The 26647-nt window shown below is 37.9% G+C and overlaps 1 protein-coding gene across 1 annotated transcript in view; it reads right to left on the reverse strand.

Annotated features, from left to right (window-relative positions):
- The window catches only part of PARD3B (par-3 family cell polarity regulator beta), a 1039321-nt gene that overhangs the window by 483661 nt on the left and 529013 nt on the right, over window positions 1-26647 (reverse strand). Inside the window, exon 5 of the mRNA XM_080799276.1 lies at window positions 223-311. Within this exon, the coding sequence (XP_080655402.1) occupies window positions 223-311 (89 nt within the window). The remainder of the gene's footprint in view (window positions 1-222; window positions 312-26647) is intronic.

Genomic DNA, 26647 nt, shown 5'->3' on the forward strand with positions numbered 1-26647 from the left:
TAAAGAGTTGAAAGACTTGGAGGCTCATTTATATATGTTTGTCAGGAAGTTCTTCCGTCAAAAAAGAAAATAAAAGAGTGACTAATTAATTTTAGAATTGGGACAGGTTTCACTCCACTCTACTACCTATCCTGACGTTCCCTATAAAATAAAAACTACAAACTGTTAGAGAAACATTCTCCTGTAATAACTAAAATAGTCTCATTCACATAAAGAGAATACCTCAGTGCATCCTTGGTTTTCAGCGATGTCAGTGGTTCCGTCTGTACACCATTCATAACTTCTCCATCTTCCAAGTTCTGTGTGGAATCCTGTAGTCAAACAAACCCATAAGCATGTGGATGCTACGCATGTCGAACTGAAAATTTGAATAAAATGTCTCAACGTGAGACAGCAAGTGGTTTTACTCGCAATATATATAGCACGCTCCGATTTCTTTGAAGACTGGAAACAGGTGTTAATCTTTTCAGTGCTTTCAATGTTCTCTTCTCTCCTGTTTGGTTTCTGAAATACTCAAATGGGCCATTTACACAAGGCAATATGTTAAGAGCTTTGGAATACATCATTTAGCTTCCTGCTACTCAACCATAAGCTTTTGGGACGGAGTGTTTTAAATCAGCAAGGAGAGGGGGTACCAAAGGGAAGGTGCCACTGACAGGTGGTGATGTATTAGCTTTAATGTACTGTACTTGCCTGTACCCCCTGGTGACACTAAAAATATAAAGAAAAAAAATTCATGAAAAAAAAGTTGCCCGGCAAGGTCACTTCTGCCAGAAGTGTAACAGGACTGTAGCAAGAAAAGAAATCTGGAGTTCTTATTCTGTCACAAGACTCTCATTCTGAGAATGATCTTCAGCAGAAGGAAACTACATTAACCATTTAATTCCTAAAATGGCAAACCCTCTTCCACTACAGAGAGCTAAGAGGACCAGAGGAGGCAAGCGCTCCAGGACAGTGGCCACGCTGAGTTGGATGTTACATGGAATGGATTCTAAAAAGCCAGCTTGATTTAGAATCTCATTTGTAAGGCATTAGATTTCTGTTAAGCTTTGGAACTGCACTTGAACAGAGGGATTCTGAAGATATACAACTCTTGAGAAACAAAGTCATAAACCGTGTTACTCATGGACTCAGGTTTTCTGAGCCAACAGACCACACGGAGAAGGCCCCATTGTCAACCACCACACCTGTAAACAGAGCATTCACGGATCCGGAAGCATCCTTGCAACAACAACAAAAAGACAATATATCAGTTAAGAGGTTGGGCGTAAAGGAACTAAGCTAATATCTTGGAGAAAACAAGGCAGGGAGCCACAATTCAAGCAGTTTATCAGTGTGAAATGATTAAAAAGATGTATTTCACTTTTAGACGGAGTAGCAACATTTCGCATAGGGGTTCTGGGTTTTGTGAGGGACTTGTTCTACACTAGATTTCTTCTTTAAAAAAATTGTTTTCACCCTTTCAGAGGGATAAAGAAAATGAAGAAAATCTAGAAATTCAAAAAATACGTTTTGGTTTAAGGCATCAAATCTTTGAAAGCTTTCAAACATCCCTACTATTATGAAGGACCTGATCTATGCTTACAGAGAAAACACCGGGCTGGGCAGCTTACAAACATACTTAGGTAGATAATTTAACAAAATGCTTGAACTCGTGACTACTGCACATGTCAGAACATTTGCACCTTCTTCCCCGACTCTCTTACCACGAGAGGGAGTTCTATGAAGGGTAACGGCATGTCTAGTACTCTCTTAAGTACCCAACACACGGAGCTCATTTAGGGGATGTTAATGAATGCATGAGCAGAATGGCATTGTATTAGTTTCCTAATGCTGTGTAATAAATTACCCCTAAATTAAATGGGTTAAAAAACCCTATTGTCTCTCAGAGCTTCTGTGAGTCAAATATTTAGAAGTGGCTTAGATGGGGAATTCTGGGGTAAAATCTCTCATGAGGTATCAACATCTCAAGAGGTCAGCGAGAAAAAAAAAATCATGGGTCTTAAAGCCCATGTCTCTTATCTCTGGACTCTCAACTGTATTCCATGGATCTACATATATATCCTTAGGCCAGTACTACAGTCGTGGGTACTTAGTTTTGTACTGAGTTTTGAAACCAGAAGTGAGAATTCCCCACATTTGTTCTTTTCCAAGTTTGTTTCGGCCCTTCCGAGTCCCTTGCATTTTCATACAATTTTTAGAATCAGAACATCAAGTTCTGCAAGAAAAAAAAAAAAAAAAAAAAAGGCCAGCTGGATTTTGGTAAGAATCACACCGAATCGGACATCAATTTAGAGAATATTAGCATGCTAACAATATAAAGGTTTTACATCCATGAACAGTTAACAGTGGCTATCAGTTGGAATAAATCCTCTTTCTGGTTCTGTAATTCTTCACGGATATACATCCTCAGAATGTCAAAGAAAAAACTGGGATAATGTTATAAAATGTTAACTATTTTTGCCTCTTTGCTTCCTACTCCAAGTGGAATTTTCTTGTCGATCCCTTACGAAGATAAGAAAAGAGCGCACTTTCTGGTTCAAATCAACATTCTACAAGGTTAAAATAACTTTTTTTGTAGTTCCAGTTAGATGGTAAGTAAACGTTCTATTTATGTCAACAACATACTTAATGCTCTAAGTATATGGAAATGTCAATTAGAATTTGAAAGCAATATTGGGCCAATTGCAACGTGATACTCTGCTTAAGGGTAATTCTGAACTGACTATGGCTTTATAGCAATCATGTCAATAACCACAGACTTAAGAGAGAACACACACACATTCACAGACTTCTCTAAGACGAGAGTTCCACTATTTTAAAAGGAGCATTGAAAAGTCTTTGCTTCGCCACAGCTATCAAAAAGGGCTGTGATAAACTAGAGTTTATCATCTCAATTAATGGGCAGTGCATGTCACTTGCCAAAATCATTCCTATTTTTGCAATAACAGAATTCTTTGCTATTCTCTAGAGATGGGGCAGGCCAGACAGATGGATGCTCAGGGCGTTCGGCAAGAACACAAAGCCACTGCCAAATGGACTTCAACAACACGGGAGCAGTGCGGGGCTTTCAGACTTAGAGACAACAGCAACTTCTTTCTTGATGGGGTCCATAAAGGCACTTTTTCTGAAAATTACAAAATACCTGACAAGTAGTAATTTAGGGGTGCTTAGGCTTTTCCTTCCCTAAATTACATGGTGAAGAGTCACGAAATCATATGTATCTAAAAATGAATTCCCCCCTCCCATAGCTTATTTAATTAACTTTGAGAACAATCTGTGAAATCTGACTTTTTAGTTGGGAAGTAAAGGGGCAAAAATAATCTGACAATGAAGAACGAGAGGTATAAACAAATGGTGTGGAACAGACATGAGATTTCTTCACCTTTAGACTTGAGAAATATTAATGACGTGATTTCAAGTCCCCCAACTTGCCTCTTAAAAAGTCAAGTTTGGGAAGCTCTACACTTAATTGTATTAATAAAACTATTCTAATTCCTATGTTTAATGTTAAGTTAAAATAGATGCAATCCCCTGCCTGGAATAGGAGGATCTAGAGCGACTTCAAAATTTTCTTTTGTCGGGGCGCCTGGGTGGCTCAGTGGGTTGAGGCCTCTGCCTTCGGCTCAGGTCATGATCTCGGGGTCCTGGGATCGAGCCCCGCATCGGGCTCTCTGCTCGGCAGCGAGCCTGCTTCCCTTCCTCTCTCTCTCTCTCTGCCTGCCTGTCTGCCTTCTTGTGATCTCTGTCTGATAAATAAAATCTTTAAAAAAAAAATTTTTTTTCTTTTGTCTCCTCCGTTTGCCCGCATTTACAATTTTTTCCTCTCTGGTAAAGTTCAGCAGGAAGCGGGGTCTGGCCAACCCGGCAGAGGCCTTGAAGAAGCTTGTCCTTTATCTCTTTTATCAGAGAAGGGAACATATCATATGTGGCTCTCACAACAGACAAGTTTAATTACTACAATTTTTAAAAAGTGAACATTTTTAGCAACACTTTCAGGATCATGGGAGCATTTCTGACAGCCAGAATGAGTTGGATTTAAACATCACTGCACTATTTTTAGCCTTAAAATCAACACTTACATAAATATTCCCAAACCAATTAGCAGCAGCTGGAAAGTAAAGGTGTTTACATTTAGTTAGCACTAGTGCTAACAACTTCAAGGGCTCACAAGCTGGAGGAAAGGGGCACAGCACCAGGCAGGGCACTCGTCCCCGGGGGGATCCTGGTGTTGGCACCAGGCTATCATTCCATATTCCAGCTCGTGACGAGAGCGTGTATGTCATGGAGCCTCATTAAGTTCTACGTCTCCAAAGAAATTTAATGCTCTTGATAAAACTTTCCTTCTTGAAAGAAAATGCTACGTGAATTCTCACTGCTTTTCCCGAGCCAACCGCAGCTCTAAAACAATACTAAAAACAGTTTTACAACTCTGTTTTTCATCTCAGATGAGAACTAAAATAGCTGTCCCATTATCAACAGATGTCTTTGATGTATAGGTGAAAATATATGGCTTAGACGTTTTCCCCCTCAGCGCTCTTTAGCCACATTTGAAACAACTTGCCCACAAAATTTTAATGGCAATTGAGTGACGTTTCAGAGCTCAGGTGCATATTATAACAATATTTGCATTCTAAAAAGCCAACTGCAAGTTTCTTTTGAAATTGCACATGAGTTTTAGAATGAGAGTAATAGAAAAATTATACAGAGAAGACTTGAACGTCAGGTTACGTTCCTGATGCTCATACATAAACATAATGTAAATTTTAAAATTAAAATTCTGGGCATAATTTCAGAATCTTTGTTTTTACATTTTAGAACAAGAATATCTGTGCTAAGTAAAAACAAGTTGTATTTGATAAGCACACATATGAAATGATCATGCATTTTGGTAGTCAAGCACTGTTACTCAAGCTTGACCTAACAGACATTCTCCGTGCCTTGGACAACACCTTACCATGGGAAATCGTAGCTGCATAGATACCGCCTCTAAAGGTTTCAGTTCTCGGGGCACCTGGGTGGCTCATTTGTTAAACACCTGCCTTTGGTTCAGGTCAAGATCCCAGGGCCCTGGGATAGAGCCCTGCTGAGAGGGAGGTCTGCTTCTCCCTCTCCCACTCTCTCTGCTTGTGTTCCCTCTCTCGCCTTCTCTCTCTGTAATTAGTAAGTAAACAAAGTCTTTAAAAAAATTTTTAGTTCTATCAATTTAACATGCCCATAATTCCTTTTATATATTTTTTCATAATTTTATTTATAAATATATATTAGACTATATATCCCTATGTCTAGAAATTGGCAAGAAAATTGGAGATTGAAAAGTGCTAAATTTCAAGTTTAAGAATAAGGATGATTTTATTTTAACAGAGATCCTCAAAGTTTAGCCTACATCAGAATCACCTGGAGCCTTGTGAAAACAGATTGTTGGGGCTGAGGTTCTGACACAGTAGATCTAGGGTAAGCCCTGTGAATTTGCATTTTTGACAAGTTCCTGCTGCTTCTAGTCAAGGAACCACACTTTGAGAAAAACTGACCTACAGTAACTACTGAAGATCTTCAGAAACTCTTAACAATATTAATTAAGCACTGGTAAGAATGGCACTGATGAACCAGTCCATTCATTATATAGCTAAGAAAACTGAGACCCAAAACGATGAGGTAACTAGCCATTTTTGCTTATTGTGACAGCAACAAATCCAGAATCCAGGATTCCTGATTTTCGGTTCAGTGCTCTCTTCTGAGTACCACAGTCTCAGCTACTGACTTAATGAATGCTGACCTTATCATTCATTTTATCGATCCTGTTTTCATTCAATGACATTAATAAAAACTCTAATAATGTCTTGAGTATATTTTCTTTCTTTCAAAGATCTCAAAATATTTCATATATAACTAGATGCATATTCATGACAATCCTAGATAATTTCTTGGCATTCTTATTTTAATTTTATGCATGGATATATCCAAAACAAAATGATTAATGTCATGTCCAAGGTGAAACGAAGGGTCAAAGAACTAAAATTACGTAGGACCTATGTCTCCTGAGATTTAGGTCTGCATGCACACACGTAAACTATATTTACATTGAAATATCTCTCAGTTACAGATTTAATGTAAATAGAATAAAGAAATAACATCCTATCATGAAACATTAAAAGAAATGATTTCTATAAAAATCTATCAAGTGTTTCATTATTCTGAAGATTGAGCTCTAATAATTCCATTTTTTAAGCAAAAAGTTATTTTGGCAGAACACAATTAATTAGATCATAAATAATTAGTCCCCAAATCTTGGCTATGAGGTGTTCATGCACACATAAATGCATACTGCCAAGCCAAGAGTAAGTTACCAGAATAGACATGGGGTAAATCTGGACTGGATTGAAATAATTCTGGACTTTGTAAAACACACTAAAAGTCAGCTATCTTCCAGTGGACCGTCCTCCAGAGACCGCACAGTTACGAATGACGTTCTGCCCAGGTTAAACCCCACGGACAACACAGAGTTGGCTCTATCTTCTCTGCATCTGGTCTGTGTCCAAGACATATTGCATGATTTTAATAGATTTCATAAAAATAAATTTTGAAGGGGGAAACTAAGGTACTATAGTAAAATTAAGCTCCAGTCTAAGACAAAGGAGAATGTTTCCAATAGAAGTTCTCCCACTGCTTTGCCTAGTGACTGGACGCCTAATTTCCTGGTTCTCACTTTCATTATCTATAACATGGAGATAGGAAGATTTCTATTTCCATTCCAGATCTAAAATGTCCCAGGACTCAATGAAGGTACACTACAGAGTAAGGCAGGAAAGCCCCCACTGAAGAAACATACTTAGAAAAATTCTCCAAGAGATCAATTAAGAGGTGATTATTCATTTGAACAAATGCTTTCTTGGAAGGCTTCTCCTGAGAAGCGAATTCTCACAGAAATATATAATTTTACACTTTCTTCACATACGGATTCTAAATAACTTTTGAGGAACAAATCTATGGCATGAGGTAAAGCACACTTAAAACCTAACCCTCCCATCTATACCTCATTATCTTGTTATTTTCTATGATCTTTTTTGGATATTTCCTTTCCTTCTTATTGTTAATTAGCACAGTTAGAATTCACTGGTATGATTTCCCAGTATTCTGAGTTAGGTTTGAGAAGACAATGAAAATTTTTTTAATATATATTTTTTTTAAAAAATGTAGACCCTTTACACATTTTACCTGCTGGATGTGTGTGTGTGTGTGTCGCTTATGTGTTTCTAGTAGGAATTTTTTTTTTAAGATTTTATTTATTTATTTGACAGAGATCACATAGGCAGAGAGGCAGGCAGAGAGAGAGGAAGGGAAGCAGGCTGCCCGCTGAGCAGAGAGCCCTATGCGGGGCTCGATCCCAGGACCCTGGGATCATGACCTGAGCCGAAAGCAGAGGCTTTAACCCACTGAGCCACCCAAGCACCCATCTAGTATGAATTTTAAAGTGGTCTCGACTAAGCCTGATACCACGGAGTTAAAACCCTGAAGGAGTTTAAAGAGCATGGGGGCGGGGGAGTAGATTCTGTTTTGTTTGTGAGATCTGAGAATAGACACACTGACCAATCTCACCGAGGTATCAAAGGAAAACCACCATTGATGTGAGGAACAGCGTGTCACCTGTTCCGATCTTTCCACAGAAGCCCAACACCAATGGGTTGCTGCTTCCCAAGCAAACACATCAGTGAAAGACTGCTTTAAAATTCATAGAAATGTGGATGTTCAGAAGTTCAACAAGGGAATTCTGCAACCCTTATTTTAATGTCCACTCTTTCTTACTCACACTCAACACATTTCAAAAAGTGCTGAAACAAAAAGTGGAAAACACGTGTATTTTTTTTTCCAGCACTGACACATACTTATAATGACTACTTTGATTTATAAATAGATTCTTGCTTCCACCCAGTTGAGCTGATTTTCCCTACTTTTCTATATTATTAACCACTTCAAAACCACTGGAGCTTAATGCTGAGGCCCAAGGTGACACCATCTATTCCTGAAAGGGCGACAATATTAAACAATACAGCACACACTCCGCTAAGGGTCTGCTTGAGATCATGCTCCCACCGTAAAACATAGGCTCAAAGGTACTGTAAACATCTGCTGCTCTTCTGTTTAATCTACTTAAACTGTACCGTCTTCCCAAATATTTAGAATACAGGACTGCCGAAAGGGACAGTTTGATGGCACTGGGGCCTCACATGTGTCTACTAACCGTCACCCAAAGCTGGTAAATATAAAAAGATTTGACAAAGTTGGGATAAGTCAGCAATTACAAAAAAATTCTAGCTTAATCGTTTTCACTTTGCTGGCTGAAATACATTTCCATCAAGTTTGACTCAGGTAAATATACCACGGGCATTTAAGCAAAGCTGTAGGACTTTCAGGTTTGGCTGGGAGAGAGTATAAAGATAAAAGGACACAATATTAAAGGCATACTTTTCATTTGCACAAGCACCTCACTCTTGCTACCACAGGCACGCTTCCCTGCTGGGCTTCACTATGAAAACCTTCACTGTGAAAATGGGATGCAGAAAATTTTGAATCACAGACCAAGTCCATAAAGATGTGTTTTAGGAAGGGGGGGGAAGCACAGGGCATTATGTGTATGCTTGGTTTAGTAGAACCTTTCGAAAAGATTTTCAAAATAAAGGAAGTCAAAAATCTATGTTGAAAATTCTTTATAATGATCAGATGGGAGCACCAAGCTTACAACCCATCTTCATTTATGAATAAGGCACATTCAAGGACTTAAAAAAATATATCCTTCCATTGCCCTCATCCCGTAAGCATTTTACTCTCCTCTCATCCAGGCCCCAACTCCCCTCACCCTGCCATGCGCACTTGCGTCTCTCCCGTGACCTCCGTCTATCTTTCCACACAATCATGTTGCCATTCACTGTGTCATTCTTGCATTTCACTCCATGACACCTTTATTGGAAGCCTCTGGTTTCGAAAAAGCAATCACACTAGCTTGTATTATAAAGACCAACTGAAAATAAACATTGGGGAAGGATCTTCTCCGACAGCGTAAGGTGCCCTTGAAGCCATCTTGGCCGTGACATATGTGAAGAATGAAGAACAGCAGGAGAAGGGATAGGACCGCACGAGAAGAGCAGCCGGGGACGGCAGAGCCGGCCGTGCCGTCTTGGGTGTTAACAGCATGTGGAAACAGCTTTAAGGAAAGTGCACAGGTCTGAACCCTAGAGAACAGCTGTAGTCAAGAGTCACAGTCAGCAAAAAAGTATGCTTTTGTTTTGTTTCTCTCTAGATAGAGATATACAATAGAGAGTTGGGGAGATTCAGCAAAAGTAGCTATAACTAACGAGACCAGATCATATAAGGAAGGCACCATGCGTTTCTGCTCAGATGCAAATGTTCTCTACTTAAAACTGTACAGAACCTGAGGTGTGGGGGGAAGTTCTGCCCCATTAAGAAGATCTCATTGGTCTAGATATCAACAGCTAAAATGTAGGCTCCAAGTGGGCAGTGGTTTTCTTCACTTATATATCCCCAAAGCCTGGAACAATGCTTGGCATAGAGTAGATACACAGCAGATGTCTAGACACACCAGCTGCATAGACCACCACTGCTTTTCCGGCAAACATCTATCCCGCCTTCAACATCCTTTAACAGAATGGGCACTTCCTCCTTGAGCTCTCTACGTAGATGCAGCCTTGCTCCTCAGGCCATGTTAGTGCTGTACAAAAGTTCCATATTCATTTCAGGGAAGGCCAGGATTCCTTTGTAGGTCTGTCTCCCTTGCTTGGTTCTGACATCCTGGGGGTGGGGAATGTGTCTTTTCTAGTTTTGTATACCTGTCGCCTAGCACGGGTCTGAAATATGATAAATATTTCACTTTAGAGGTGTTTACTGGATGAAGAAATCCTTTCCCTAGAAATCCTTTACTGTAAAGTCTCTTAGGTAACATTCGATAAAAAAATAATATATATGTATCTCAACATTGGTGAACCCTCTACAACGTGCAGAGTATTACACAAGACTATGGGGGGATTCAAAGATGACTGTGACACTGTCTTTACATTCAAAGCTGCAAACTAGCTGAAACTGTTGCCAGAGGCATCTCTGGCAAGAGAATTTAAAGCAGAATTGAAAGCTAATCTTTATTTATGGATTAAAATAATTGAAGTAAAAGAATGCACCGATTTGTACCTGGCTGGTTACGACTCTTTATATATGCCTTTATATTTTATTTATCATAATGCAATGTAAAATGACTTCCATTATTTATAAAATATTTCTAAACCAATATTTAAAGCCATCCAAATTCCATGGTCACTGGAAGCTTGAGTTTTTCAGGCTCTTGCCAGCTGGGAAAGAAACCCCATCATGCTGAAACCTCTAAACAGGAGAGTATTGATCACGGGAAAGACAGTGACCTTGCACCTGAGGTAGGACCGTGAGCAAGGCCCCACTACTGCAGCAAAGCTCTCTGTAATTTTTATTCACTATCCCCTTCTCTTCCAGCTCTCTCACTTCTTTAGGTCCAAACACAGCTCAAGGTGACAAAAAACCTCTTGGTTCAATGGCCTTTTTCCATTGTTCTTCCCTCCTTGGGCACCTCCTTAATCCTTCAATGGTACATCCCTTCTTAAATACCTCCAAATCTACCTCCTCCCCCATTATTTGTGAGAATGCCCTGAAACTCTTTCACAAACTCAAGAATTTCTTCAACTATCCTCTCTACCACCTAGATTTAAGTGAAAACTGACATTCCCCAGTGGAACCACTTCCTCTGCAGCCCTCTGAAGTAGGACATGTCCATTATCTTCATGTTCCCAACCTCCATCCTAGAGCTGCTTCTACACTGAGATTTTGTTTCCTCCTTCATAACCTGTGGCATCCTTCCTAGCCATTGCCTTCTCACTGTCTTCACCAATCAATCTTCGTGTTAGTCCTCTAGCATTTCCTCCAGTCCCATTATTTTAATTAATTTATTTATCTACACCTCCCCCCCCCCCCCATGCCTCATCTCTTATTCTCATCCTGGAAGTTTTCACTTCCAAAATGTCCTTACACCTTCACCTCACTCAGTAACTTCTTGCTTCTGTTTCGGAAACTAGAACCAAAAGCAAAATCAAATACAGGAAGCCAAGGGAGGGGCCAACCTAAGTCCTTATTACTCACCAAGGAGATATTCTTGTGAATCAAAACATATAAAATGATATGTTAGCCAGGGCTAGCAAACCCATGAGCAAAACAGGATTCATTCAGTTCACACACACTTATTGTGGGTCTCCATTGTGCCAGGCACTATGCTAAGTAGTGGGGATAAAAACATAGATACTCCTCACCTTAATGAGCTCCTTTCGGGGAGAAAGGAGCAAAGAGGCGGGAGAGAAGGGAGTAGCAGCTGGTCTCACTAATATTCACTTGTGTATGCTCCAAAATTCAACTCAACTGAGCACCAGTCAGATGCCACCTGTAGAGCTATTCTTTCCCCAACCTTGACCCTTCCTGCATGTAACAGCTGTATAAGCAAATAGATTAACAGAAATTAATTATTCTTCATCTGAAGCAGTATTTTTAGTTGTTGTTGTTGTTGTTTTTTATCATAGTCTCATCTGCAAAACTAAGAGTAATGGTTCATCTCCCAATACAGACATATATATATGCATATACACATAGAATTGTGCATAAAATTTTCAGGGCTTTCAAAACTCCGCAATCTTGACAATGATCTCAAGGTTCAGATTGGACATTCACCTGCTAATCTAAGTCCATACTTTTGACAGAATCATGAGATTTGTCTTACAGGAATATTAAATGTTTTCAGAGATTCCTTAGATAGTGATTGCTACACAGGACAGTATCTGAATAGGACAGGTGGTGGCTGCTACAGATAAAAGGCCTGAGTGGATTTGGGAGGGTACCCCACTGATCACACTGCCCATCTACTTCCCTGAGAATCTCCAGAAAGGGGAAATTCACGGTACAGACAAATATCCCTTCAACACCTGTCAGCAAATGTTGCAATCTTTTTCTGAAGCCTCCTTGACAAGCTAAGTGATTCCTGCACATGAACTTCTCAGTGTGAGTGACTCACATTGTGCCATTGCAAAATTACAAATTATTACATGTTCTGGACCTTTGGCTTACATGCAGTATATATGAAATTTCAAATGTTAAATCTGTAAGTACTAAAGGTGTGATGTTCTTGACTGCTGGTCCATTTGTGGCTACTCTGAGATTGACAAATTCTGGTCTCTGATTCTTAAATCTCTTCCAACCACTGCCTCCAAGCAATTACTAGAATATGTGCAAAGGTGTCACATATTTCTTTTTTTTTTCTTTTAAAGATTTTATTTATTTATTTGACAGAGAGATTACAAGTAGGCGGAGAGGCAGGCAGGGAGAGAGAGGAGGAAGCAGGCTCCCTGCTGAGCAGAGAGCCCAATGCGGGGCTCGATCCCAGGACTCTGGGATCATGACCTGAGCCGAAAGCAGAGGCTTTAACCCACTGAGCCACCCAGGCACCCCATACTCCACAGATTTCCTAATTCACGTTTTTAGAACTGCTTCTATTAGATAGTGATGATTTAATCCAATGGCATGCCTGGGTTAACCTTTGACTCCCATCCAGATCTACCAAACGAGCATAGCTAATGGGGCAATTCCATGGGACAAGAAAATTTAAGCAATAAAAACTCGTAGAGGATGAAACTGGCAGATGGTTTAGAACTTCTGATTCTTCTTACATAAGAGCTACAAACCAGCTTCATGAAGAACTTCCCAGAATCACAGGGCCAACCTTCCACGTAGCATGGACATCATTGCCAATTTCTCTACCACTTCCAATTTTATTTACTTATTTTTTTTAAGATTTTATTTATTTGACAGAGAGAGAGCTATGGAGAGAGGGAACACAAGCAGGGAGAGTGGGAGAGGGAGAAGGAGGCCTCCTGCCGAGCCCAGAGCCAAATGCAGGGCTCAATCCCAGGACCCTGGGATCAGGACCTGAACTGAAGGCAGACACTTAACAAATGAGCCACCCAGGCATGCCCCTCTACCACCTCCACTTTCATTAGGCTTCAGGAACACAGTAACTACACTCAGTAAAGGCTATCTGATCGATGTCATATGAAATTCTTACAAAAGCTCACATGGTTTCAAATTGACAAAGTTGGAAGAAAGCAAGCTACGCCAGTCTACATCAGGTTCCCTGCTTGAGTTTTATCAGTATATGACGGACACTCATCTTTATAGAACAAATAAATCAGTGAACAAACCAACTCATCCATCCTAGTGCCTGTGAACTAGACCGCACCTCTACCCTCCCTCCCACAGAACTGTGGGGCAGCTCACCTTTTCATAATTGCGTACAGAAATAACGTACTGAAAGGAAACTGTATCTTTCTAATCACTCAGCATAATGTCGGTTTATTAATACTTACAAATATTTGAATGTTTCCTGACCTATATTTTTAATAAATGAGGAGTATAATAGAAGGGTAAAAAAAAAAAATGAAGTGGTCATTTTTCAAATCTATACCAGATCACTTCCTCAATGACACCACAAAACAGAGTCCCAAGTGAAAAAGGAGAAAGCGTTCTAGTCAAAGCCTCCCTTGGCCTGAACAAAACAGAGATTTTCTTTTTATTCAATTTCTGTTAAGGTTGCTGCCACATCATCATCACCCAGGCCCTCAGCCATGGCTAATCAGTGACGCAATCTCACACTTTTAATGAACTCCCAGGGTCGCACAGAAAAGTGCATGCTTCCTGACAGATGAGAGTTTTTAAAGTGAGTGGTGATGGAAACCCCTCTCTTCTCTCCTTATTACAAGGGAAATACTTCTACTGTCGCTGAGGGCACTCAGGTGATGTGCCTCTACAAAATACAGCAAATGACCTCTTCACTTGTGAGGCAATCACAGCAGATTAAAATTACAGCATTTAAGAGCTCTTCAGAAGGGAATGGCAACAGGAAACAAAAATAATGGGTCTATATAATCAAATATATTGGTTAACTTTCTGTGGATGACCTTTTTCTAAGGGATGATCAAATACGACAATAAGGAAAAAGCTTAATTTTTATTCATTCTTCAAGATGGAAATACATGCATACAGAAAGGGTAATGGCTAGGATTTTCGCTGGAGAACAGACTAGGAACAAAATAGTGCACTCAATCTTACACTCTGCTCTAATAAATGGGGACTCTTTGCAGAAAGAGAAACAGACCATGATTTGCTGGCTGGTACAGAGCCATAGGCTGAAGTGCCATGGACAGTGAAAAGAATCAGGGCAAGCAATTTGTGTGTATTTCCTTGTTCTCCCCAGTGTGACGGTAAGATGTACTCATCAAGATGGCACATGGTTTCATGGCTGGGTACAAAGATTTGGGGCTTGTAGAGAAGAGAGGGCATCTGTTTTGCAGCATTCTATATACTTTGCAGTATGAAGTCAGCGGTTAGTTGTATAAATCTATATTATTGATATGAAAGAGTATCAGAATAGGCCACTCCAAAATATGCTACTGAGGCAAAAAGGACTATTTTGAGCTAAAGACAATTGAGAACAAGCAGACACTGGGAAAAGCTCTTTAGCTCATCCTAATGCCTAAAAGAAAAGTACAAATTTCCTCTTTTATAAAGGAAATTTCCATTTGTAAAGATGCCTTCCTACGCAGAAGGCAGCTATTCCAAGAGATAATTCTTATCACTTGATTCTTATCTGCATAACAAGGCAACGCTTCTTTCCCACACATTTCTTCTTCTTACCTTCCCAAAGCACGCTTCCCAGGTTCAGAACCCCCCAATGCTTTCTCCTTGTTTAGCCCTAAATGGTATATAAGCCTCACCCATCTGGCTACCTCCTTGAGCCACATTTTTCTGAACTCTTATGCAAGCATGTGTATTATGTAACTAAAACTGTTTTTTCTTTTGTTATGTCTTTTATCACTGTGATTCTTTGGCCTCAGCCACGGAATCTACACGAGTAGAGGGACAAAGAAGTTGAGACCAGGAAGCAGAGAGACATAGAAAGGAGTTTAGAAAGGGAAAAAAAAAATGAGTCAGTAACCATCTATATTAACATAATGTGAATTTGTCCCATTCTCTTGTCAGACTTTTGGCCCCCAAAAAAGGGTGAAACTTGAGGGTCAATTTTTAAATATGGGGACCAAGGACAGGCCACCCCAAGATGGGTCACTTTGACATGAATGTTATTTGAGTTAAAAGCAATCAAAACCCAGCAGACCCAGGAAAATCTCCGTTCCTCCTCTTCAATTCCCTGCTCGTCCTAGGAAGAGAGTTATTGATAGAGATTCCTCTTTACCTAAGAAACTTATCTACATAATAGGGTAAACTTTGTTTTCCAAACATCTCTTTTCACCTTCCTGCTAATAAATGGTCTTTCTCTTCTTTGTACCCTCAGACTCCTACCTCCTCTCCTTAGCTCATATAAGCATTCTGTTGCCTAAGTGTCTTTAGAATTTCCCATATTTGTGTGAATCCCCCTATGCACACTATTAAGTAAGATTTTCTCCCACTATTTTGAAGAAGAATCTTTGAGGGTAGAGGAAATTTTTCCTCCCTCACAACAGTTCTCTCATATTCTTGTAATTATGGTTCCAAATGACTTGGCACAGAGGGAAATTTGTTGGCTTTTTTCCCATTATTTTTCAAAACAATTCAGTCATTTCCCAAATCCAAGTTATCACAATCCACCCTATTCTTTTACAAAGCAATATACCAATCAACTTATTCTTTTCCTGTCCACCTGAATAAATCAATCCTCAACGTGTTCACGCATCTAGACTTCTTGTCTTATCTTAATTCATTTCCTCACTTAAGTCCGAGCTCTGTCAAGTTGTAATCTTTACCTCTGTAAGAATTGACTCTGTACAGCTGTCAAATGTATCACTGAGTGTGTTTTCTATCATTACCCTCAGGTTCCATGAGGGAGCTAACGATGACTTTTCAGTGTGTGGGTCTGTTCCTGGAAAGACTAGCAAGTGTCCAAGAGTTAGAGCCTCCATGCAAAAACTTGGTAGTGGTTTGGTTTACAGTTTAAACTCTTTAAAGCCTGATGCTATGCATTTTATTGTCTCTTAGAATCATATTCATCTAGACACTTCCACATAAAAATATCTCTCAAAATATACCACTGCTCTGGACTAGAACAGTTGGTCTAGCCTTACTGTCCCCAGTACTTCCACTGTCACATTTGAAGCCATGCTTTCAGAATTTCTTAGGTATGGCTTCTAGTCAAGACATGATTATCCACATGGAATGATACTGTACCCATTCGGCCTGCTCCTACCTTCAACAGCTATTGTGATCAGCATCATTTTAAATCTGGTAGAGGTTTTGTTTGTGTTTTTGATGTTACCATTTGCTATATTACTTTGTCATCTGAAAGATCTAACATTAACACTAATGAAATAGTGACATTCAGTCCAGGCTGGTGCCTTTTCACACCACCACTTCTGATAAAATTTTACTTTTCTCCACCTATTTTTTGATAAAGCAATGTCATTTCAACACATTATTAACTTTATCTCTTGCATTACTCAAATAATCTCATTAAAAAGATGTTTTGTGAAGTGTAGAGAACCTACTAAAATATGACCATTTTTGTCCATGATACTGAAGACAGCAAGAAAAAAAGGAGAAAATTTACTGCTCAAATTGTCATGGTTGATGACTTTTTAAAAAAACTAGCTACAGGGCTGCCAGGATTATAAAATGCCAAGTCCTATGCCCCACTTCAGCTGGAAGATCACTATAATTTGATTAGCATAAAAAGAAGAAATGAAGCAGCTAATTTATGGAAAGTACATTATATGATGGACAAAGAAGAATGACACTTTTAATCAATGGAGGAACAAGTACATGTATGTGTGTGTATGAAATGTGTGTGCGTGTGTGTGTGTGTGTGTGTGTGTGTGTGTGTGTTTTAAGCTGAGATTTAAAAGACACCAAAAAGAGAACTCAAAACTTTATTTCCTCAAAAAAACCCAGAATATTTTCCATCTTCAGTTCGGACACACTTTTAAGTTTAGACAATTTTCCTTTGTTTTTATCATTAATACTCTCCCTGTTGAAGAATTTAAAACACACACACACACACACACACACACACACACACACAAGGCTTAATTTTGACTGCATTAATATGAACTGTTAAATATACTTCTAAGATTCTCAGCAAAAAAAGCCAAAGGAGGGCTGCTAAGAATGTCCATATCCAAAATCTAAATTTCAATTATCTGCTATATTTACAACTTCATGCTTTACACAATGTGCCAGAAGAAATGGCTTAGTGGTCTAAGCATCTGGTTTTAAATTGTTGTATTCCTTGAATCGCACAATTTATTCATCCACTAGACCTTGCCGAGGCTGGAAATGCAGACAAGTCGGACCACTTATGGGCTTATTCATCCAGTGCTGTTTACACTGCTGGTGGAGCAGTGGGCTGGTCCTAGATCTCCCTTCTATTTTATAATTACAGCAGATCCTACTTTGAGTGAAGACTCTACTTCAGGAGTACCCCCGTAGAGTCCCTCCAATGTAATGAAATACATAAAGTAGTAAGGGATTCATTACTTTGAAAATATGACAAAATATTTAACAACCCAAACATGGCCACAGTAACTAAAATTTTCAAAAGGGGAACAGAACTGATCCAGAGGTAACTCAAACCATGTAGAACTAAGTGCAACTAGATGTCTTAGTCTCTGAGGCAGTATGAAGTGAGGCCTCTGTAATTGCTCCCACATAAGTGACTTGTTTATTCCTGCCTCTCATATTCTATGTGATTGTTCCTGGAAAATAAAGAGGCCACAAGAGAGTCCATTTAGAATGCTTCTGTCGTGTAAATATGTCCGCACTATAAGGCTTTCCAAAGAGTTGCACTTCATTTTGTAAACGGTATTATTCCTTTAATATTTACTGTCACCTGAGAGAAAAAACAGTAGGTCTTGTTGAAGTCTTCACTAAAATAACAAATTAATTGAGGTTAGAAGTGCCATCATTAATTAGACCAGCTCCTCTTCACTAAAAGGGGCCAGAATCTATCCTGAGTGATGGTAATCTGCACTCACTAATAAACTTCCACGGCTAACAAAGCAATACGTTCCATGTTAACAACAGCATCACCACAAGTTGTACAAGGTGTTAAACTTGACCTTTCATTGTTTCTCAGCACTCCAGGTTCTTTTCTGCAATGAACAATTCTGACCATATTTTAAAGCCTACTTTAGAATATAATGGCTTACGTAATGTGAAAGAAATGTCTAATAAAAAAAAGTACATCAACTCAGCCCAGTTGTTTATAACTATGAGAAAATAATGGAAAAATGTAATTGTTATACTTTATTCCTGAGATGAATATAAAAAATTAATACCTTCAAACATAATTCAAGTGTACAATATAATTATATACTAGATATCAAAACAGCATTAGAAATTTTAGGGTCAGTAATTTGACAGAAGATACCTAAAATAAATAAAAGTGATGCTTAACTTGAAGCTTAAGACAAAAAAGTCAAAGAAGGTGAAAATACCAATGATTATTGTTTAAAATATGTAAATGTTAAGGGGAGGAAATAAATGATAAATGTAGACACTTGTTATTTAAAGCAAAAAAAAAAGATAATTTATAATATATAGTGGGATAATTATTTGTAATGACAACATTTTATATAAAAATAGCTTTACTCAATTTATGGTTAAGATACTTTGAATAAAGGTATTCTTTTTAAAAAAATGTGCTAAAGAGTTTACATTTTTTAAAAATGGAAAATAATTAAAAGCAGAGTTTCTAGATAAAAAAAAATAAAATCCAACTGTAATGTATTCTTTTATAAGAAACATATCTAAAACATGACAACCCTGAAAGGCTTAAAATGAAAAAGCAGAAAGATACATTACTAGATGCTGAGCAAAAACTAAAAACTTGTAGAACTACGTTACATACAAAATAGACTAATTTAAAAAAGGTATTATTAGGGAATTAAATGGCCACAAATGACATAATGACAAAAAGAACAATTTAAAGAAAGATATAATAATTATCAACCTATGTACCTAACAACATAGCCTCTGAATATAAAAGATGGATACCTTTACAAAGAGAGATTAAGAAATCCATCATCATGAGGGATTTTCATACATTTTCCTAATAAACGATATTGTGGAATAAAGGATATAAGGTATTTAAATAATACAACTGGAAAGTTTGGCATAAAGTTCAAATAGACATCAACTGGTATCTGACAATTTTGTAAGCAAACAAGGACATAAAAAGCACAAGAAAAGCTACATAAAAAGAAAAAAGATGAGATGTATACTATGATATAAAATGTCATTAAATCCTAAAGAGATTATTAATATGCTCCTTATTCTCTGACCACAGTGCAAATAATAAATTAAAATCAATAAGAAAAAGTTAAACAAAAGCTCCACACATACACATTAGGCAAAAAAATAAATGAATAATAAAAAATTTTAAAAAATTAAAGCCATGTATCTAAAAAACTCACATATCAAAGAAAAAAATCACATGTATAACCACACAATTTAAAAAATTGCAATATATTTTAAAACTTCAATTTTTATATTTAAAAAAGAAAATGTGCAATCAATGGGGAAAAGATCAAATAAAAAGTAATGGAGGTTTTTACGAAGGAGGGATGAGGGGGCTGTCACCTGAACCCTCCCAGCATAAACATCATGTTCCCCACAACATGATGCAAATGGGTAATGAGTTCACTGCATCACCTCTAAAATAGTCCTGCCCAAAAACTGATCCTGAATCCAATCAAATCTCTACATTTAACTACTGAAAACTCAGAGAACGAAGAAACAAGTGATAGCACAAGGAAGTAATTTGAGAATTCCAGAATGTAGGATGCTGTATGGTAAAATGTAACTCAGTTTCTCCCCAAATTCAAAGGGTTTGAAATAAAAAGGTAAAAAGGAGGGACAGTTATAAAATAAGAATCCTATGTTCACAATAAGTGAATGCAATGTGTGGGCACAGTTTAGATCCTATTGCAAACAAATGGGCTCCTAAAACTTTTTTTTTTCTTTTTTTTGAGATATTTGAAAAGTTTTCAACATGGCTAGGGTGGTAGGTATTAAGGAGGGGATGGATTGCCTGGAGCACTGGGTGTGGTGCATAAGCAGTGAATCTTGGGACACAGAAAAAATTAAAAAAAAATTTTTAAGTGGAATTTATTAATTTTGTTAGGCATGATGATAGGGTGATTATATTTAATAGTTCCTCTCTGTTAAAGAGGCACACTGACATACTTACATAAGAAATAGCATGATGTTTGGAAGTTGTTTCTCAGTATAAAGTAAGAATTTAAAAAGAATAGCTTAAACAAAATGACAATATATTGCTGATTATATAAAGTAGTTGACATGTACCTGAGGGTTCATTATACCAATCTATTTTTGGGTATGCTTGAAATGTTCAGTAATAAAGACGCTAAAAATGCTTCTAAGTGTTTTGTTTTGTTTTGTTTTTTTTAAGAGATGAAAAATAAAGAATAAACCAAATGGAAGGAAAAAGACAGTTTTAAAGAATGGGATTACAGCCACAGCTGAAAGCATCAAAGCCAAAAATTGTTTCTTCAAAATCGATCAATCAAGCAGAAAAGCCAACGAGAATGACTAAGAGAAACAAAAGAGAGAAGGCACAAATAAACAATATTAAAAATGAAAGGGGTTAATGGGAACAAATATGTTGATGTTTTTAAAACCATAGTTCGCCCTGACCCTATCATGATGTTGATTTTTGCAAGTGAAATCAACCTATAATTTGCCCTCTTCATACCATTCTTACCTAGCTCTAGGCTTAAGAATATACTAACAACAAGGTAAGTTGGAGAATACTTTCTCTTCTTTTTTAAAAAAAAATTATTTATTTATTTGAGAGAGAGAATGAGCCAGGGGAGAGGCAGAGGGAGAGGGAGAAGCAGACTTCCTGTTGAGCAGGGAGCCTGATGTGGGACTTGATCCCAGGACCCTGGGATCATGACCTGAGCTGAAGCAGATGCTCAAACAACTGAGCCAGCCAGGTGCCCATCCTCTTTTTTGTTTTTCCCCCTATTCTTTAGAATCATTTTTATACTACTGAGATTAATTGCCCTTTGAGGATCTGTTCCCATTAAACAGTCTGGGGCACCCCAGATATGGGCATATTTTATCTTTCAGTTCAATTTCTTTTATAAGTGAATGTCTAATATGGACTTTATTTTTTAATAGCTTTAGTAATATATTGTCTATTAAAGCAAAGATTTCAAATTACTGGTCTGAGGTTGTTTATAATAATCTCTTCTAAAACAAATTCTCTGAGTTTCCACTTCAAAGAAGAGAAAGAGTAGAGATACAAGCAGAAACCAATAAAAATGTACATATAATAGAGAAAAATCAACTAAATAAAAAACCGACTGAAAAGATAAGTAAAATTAACAAATCTCCAGCCAGAATGATCTAGAAAATCAGTGAGAAGACACAAATTACCAATGTCAGGAATGAAATAGGGAAGCAAGGAACACTTCTGAACTCATTTTATGAGACTAGCGTTATTCGGAAACCAAGATCTTATAAAGACATTACCCCAAAAAGGAAACCAGAGACCAATATCCCTCATGAACAGAGATGTAAAATCTTTAATAAAACATTAGCAAATTAAATCCAGGAATATATACAAAGGCTAACATACCTTGATCAAATGAAGTTATCCTGGGAATGCAAGCTCGATTTAACATTCAAAAATCCACCAGTATAATTCACCATGTTAACAGAACAAAACAGACTGATATATAAAAAGTTTAATGATTAAAAAATCCCAGAACATCAGGAATAGAAGAAACCTTCTACAGTCTAACAAAGGGAACCTATGGAAAAAAGAACCTTAGTTGTAACATCATATTTAACGGTAAAGGATTGAATGCTTTGCATCTAAGACTGGGAAGATGGCAGGGATATCTGTCTTTACCACTTTTATTTCAAATTATAGCCAGCACATTCAGACAAGAAAAGGGAATAGAGGCATAGAAATTGGGAAGAAGTAAGTAAAATTATCTTTATTTTCCCTTTTTTAAAAAATAAATTATGTTGGGTCACCTGTGTATAAATACATGAAAAAGAAAATTGAACTTTAGCTTACACCACAGGGGGAAAAATACATTTCAGGTAGGCTATAGATTTGAAAATGAATAGCAAAAATAATAAAAACTTTTCAAAAATAACAAAGAAGAATACATTCATGATTTTGGGATAGGGAGAGCCATATTAAACAGGACACAAAAGGACATCCAAAAAAGGAAAATATTGATAAATTGGAGTACATTAAGAATAACTGTTCATCAAAAGATACCACACAGAGAGTATAAAAAGGAAGCCTCAAACAGACTTTCACAACACATTTTCAATTAAAGGGTTTTTATAGAGAATATGGAAAGAATACCCTCAAATCAATGAGAGAGAGGAAGAGAGAAGTCAATAGAAGAAATATGGGCAAGAGAGCTAGCTAAGCACTTCACAGAGAAAGATTTAAAAATATACACAATAAACACACAAAAAGGTGCTCAGCCTCACTAATCATCAAGGAAATATAAATTGAACCTTAATTTGTTACCACTACATACCCATCAGAATGGCTACAATGAAAACAAAATGAAACAAAATAACATCAACCACTGGTAAGGCTATGGAAGTCTTACTTTTGTAACACTGTAAGTGCCTGTGTAATTTAGAACATCTATTTGAAAAAAAACTGGTAATGGTAATATGCATATAGTCTTTAGCTCCTAAGTGTACAGACTCAACAAAGTGTGCATGCCCATGCACCAAATGACAAGAATGCTCACAGCAGAATTATTAATGGTAGTCTCAAAGTGGAAATAATTGAAAGAGCCCTCAACAGTAGAATGGACAGAGTTTTCAGGTAAAAAAGGATTCACACCAAAAAAATGATGAATGAAGGAATATTTAAGAAAAGTGATTCTAATTCCGTATTTTTTTTTCATAAGGATTAAGAATATTGTGTTGGCTATTGGTGGGAATGCAAGCTGGTGCAGCCACTCTGGAAAACAGTATGGAGGTTCCTCAAAAAGTTGAAAATAGAGCTACCCCATGACCCAGCAATTTCACTGCAGGGTATATACCCTAAAGTAACAAATGTAGTGATCCGAAGGGGCACGTGTACCCCAATGTTTATAAGAGCAATGTCCACAATAGCCAAACTATGGAAAGAGCCAAGATGTCCATTGACAGATGAATGGATAAAGATGTGGTATGTGTGTGTGTGTGTGTGTGTGTGTGTATACACAAACACATGTGTATGTGTGTGTATACACACATACACAGTGGAATACTATGTAGCTATCAAAAAAAGAAATCTTGGGGCGCCTGGGTGGCTCAGTGGTTTAAGCCTCTGCCTTCGGCTCAGGTCATGATCTCAGGGTCCTGGGATCGAGCCCCGTGTCTGGCTCTCTGCTCAGCAGGGAGCCTGCTTCCCCCTCTCTCTGCCTGCTTCTCTGCCTACTTGTGATCTCTCTCTCTGTGAAATAAATAAATAAATAATCTTAAAAAAAAAAAAAGGAAATCTTGCCATTTACAACAATGTGGATGGAACTAGAGGGTATCATGCTAAGTAAAATAAGTTAATCAGAGAAAGACAGTTGTCATATGATCTCTCTCATATGAGGAATTTGAGAAACAGGACAGAGGGTCATAGGGGAACAGAGGGAAAAATGAAACAAGATGAAATCAGAGAGGGAGACAAATCATAAAAGATTTTTAATCTCGGGGAAACAAACTGAATGTTTCTGGAGGGGAGGGGTATGGGAGGGATGTGGGGGCTGGGTGACGGACATTGGGGAAGGTATGTGCTATGATAAGTGCTGTGAATTCTGTAAGACTGATGAATCACAGACTTGTACCCCTGAAACAAATAATACATTACATGTTAATAAACAAAAGTTTATTGTGTTGAGTAGGTAAGTTAAGAGTAGATGTTTAAGAGGACAGGCAAGATGGTGGAGGAGTAGCAGATGAAAAGATACCAGATCCCAGGAGTTAAGCTAGATAGGTATCAAACCATTCTAAATACCTACAAACTCAACAGGAGATCGAAGAGAACAAGAGCAGCAATTCTAGAAACCAGAAAATTAACCACTTTCTGAAAGGTAGGACGTGTGAAACAGTGAATCTGAAGCAATGGGAAGACAGACCGCAGAGGAAGGGGCTGGTTCCTGGCAAGTGCTGGAGAAGTAGAGCACAAAATGAGAACTTTTAGAAGTCTGCTCCACTGAGGGACATCATTCCAGAGGCTAAGCAGGGGTGGAGCCCTCACAGGGACAGTATGGTCTCAGGACCTACAGGGTCACAAAAAGACTGGGTGTGTCTGAGTGTGGCAGAGCTCACAGGCATTGGAGTGGGGAAGCCTGCTGCAGAGACGGAGCCAAGGAGGGGGCACTCAGCTCAGGGACATGTTAAAGGCACAGTCGGACCACTACTCTTTGAGCAGGGACCCCACAAGTGGCAGATCCAGGGAGACTCCCCTTCCTCCTCCAGGAGGAGCAGTGTGGCAGGAATCTGCTAGGTTTGGAGACTTCAAACAGGGCCATGTGCCAGAGATAGAAATGTTTGATCACAGGGTGGGTGAGCTCAGAGTGTGGCCAGAGACCAGGGAGGTGGGAGTGATTGACCCCTTTTTTCTGAGGGCACACTGAGGAGTGGGGCCCGGAGCTCTCAGCTCCTCTGGGCTGGAGATTGGGAGGCTTCCATTTTCATTCCCATCCTCCAACATGGTATGGACAGCGTTCGGGGAACAAAAGCTCTGAGAGTGAACCCGAGCAGATTACTTAGCCCAGTCCCTGGCAAGGGTGGTGCAATTCCACCTCATGCAAAGACATTTGAAAATCACTGCAACAGACCCTGCCCACCAAAGATCAGCAAGAACATCCAACCAAGACCAAGCTCCCTGATCAAGAAGAATGGTGGAACTCCAGAGCTAGGGGAAAGCATACCTAGAATTCACAGCTTTTTCCCAATGATCCCTCAGTCTTGCAATATTAAATTTTTTTTAATTTTATTTTTTGTCTTATTTTATTTTTTCAACTTTTCCTCTTTCCTCTTTTAATGTTTTTTAACTAGTTTATCTTAACAAAAACTTTCTAAAAAGAAAATTGTTTTAAACCTTCATTGTTATAGTCATATTTTACCCCTTCATTGTACTTAACCTTGTTTTTTGTATACATATAGGTTTTTTTTCCTAAAAAGTTTTGGGATACAATTTCTTCCAACAGATCAAAATAACCCTAGTCTAGCACATGGCTTCGTTCTAATCTCCAGCCTGAGTACATTCTCTCCTCTTTTTTTTTTTTTTTCCAACCAACTTATCAATTCCTTTTTAAAAATTTTTCAAAATTTTCATCTTTACAGTCATTCTATCCCTTCATCATGTTTACCCTTATTTTTGTATATATACAAGTTTTTCTTTCTTTAAATTTTGGGAGGTAGTATCTTCTAAGAGACCAAAACACACCCAAAATCAAGTGGGTGGCTCTGTTCAATTCACCAGTCTAATATATATATACATATAATAAATATGTACATATATATTATATATGATATATACTATATATTATAAATAAATAAATAATTATATATATACATGTGTATATATACATAATAAATAATAATTATATTTATTTATATATACATGTGTGTATGATTATTTATTTATTTATTGTTTTTATTACTTTCTCCCCCCTTTTTTCTCCCCCCCAGTTTTGGATCTCTTCTGAATTGGCTAGAGTACATTTTTCTGTGGTCTTTGCCACCCTTTTTGTATTTTATTCTCTTGTTCATATATTCTTATCTGGATAAAATGACAAGGCAGAAAAACACACCACAAAAAAAAGAACAAGAGGCAGTGCCGATGGCTAGGGACCTAATCAATACAGACATTGGTAATATGACAGAACTAGAGTTCAGAACAATGATTCTCAAGATGCTAGCTGGGCTCAAAAAGGCATGGAGGATATTAGAGAAACTCTTCCTGATGAAATAAAATCCCTTTCTGGAGAAATGAAAGAACTAAGATCTGACCAAGTTTTTTTTTAAAAAAAAAAAGCTATTCATGAATTACCAAAAAAAAAAGGCGGCTCTTACTGCTAGGATAAATGAGGCAGAAGAGAGAATTAGTGATATAGAAGATGAAATGATGGAGAATAAAGAAGCTGAGCAAAAGAGAGACAAAAAACGACTGGACCACAAGAGGAGAATTCAAGAGATAAATGATACCATAAGATGAAACAATATTAGAATAACTGGGATTCCAGAAGAATAAGAAAGAGAGAGGGGAGTAGAAGGTATATTGGAGTGAATTATAGTAGAAGATTTCCCTACTATAGCAAAAGGAACAAGCATCAAAATTCAGGAGGCACAGAGAACCCACCTCAAAATCAATAAAAATAGGTCCAGAACCCATCATCTAATAGTAAAATGTACAAGCCCCAGTGACAAAGAGAAAATCCTGAAACCAGCTCAGGACAAGAGGTCTGTAACATACAATGGTAGAAATATTAGATTGGCAGCAGAGTTATCCACAGAGACATTGACAGGCCAGACTTGC

The sequence above is a fragment of the Martes martes genome (assembly GCF_963455335.1).
Source record: "Martes martes genome assembly, chromosome: 3".
Classification (NCBI taxonomy): domain Eukaryota; kingdom Metazoa; phylum Chordata; class Mammalia; order Carnivora; family Mustelidae; genus Martes; species Martes martes.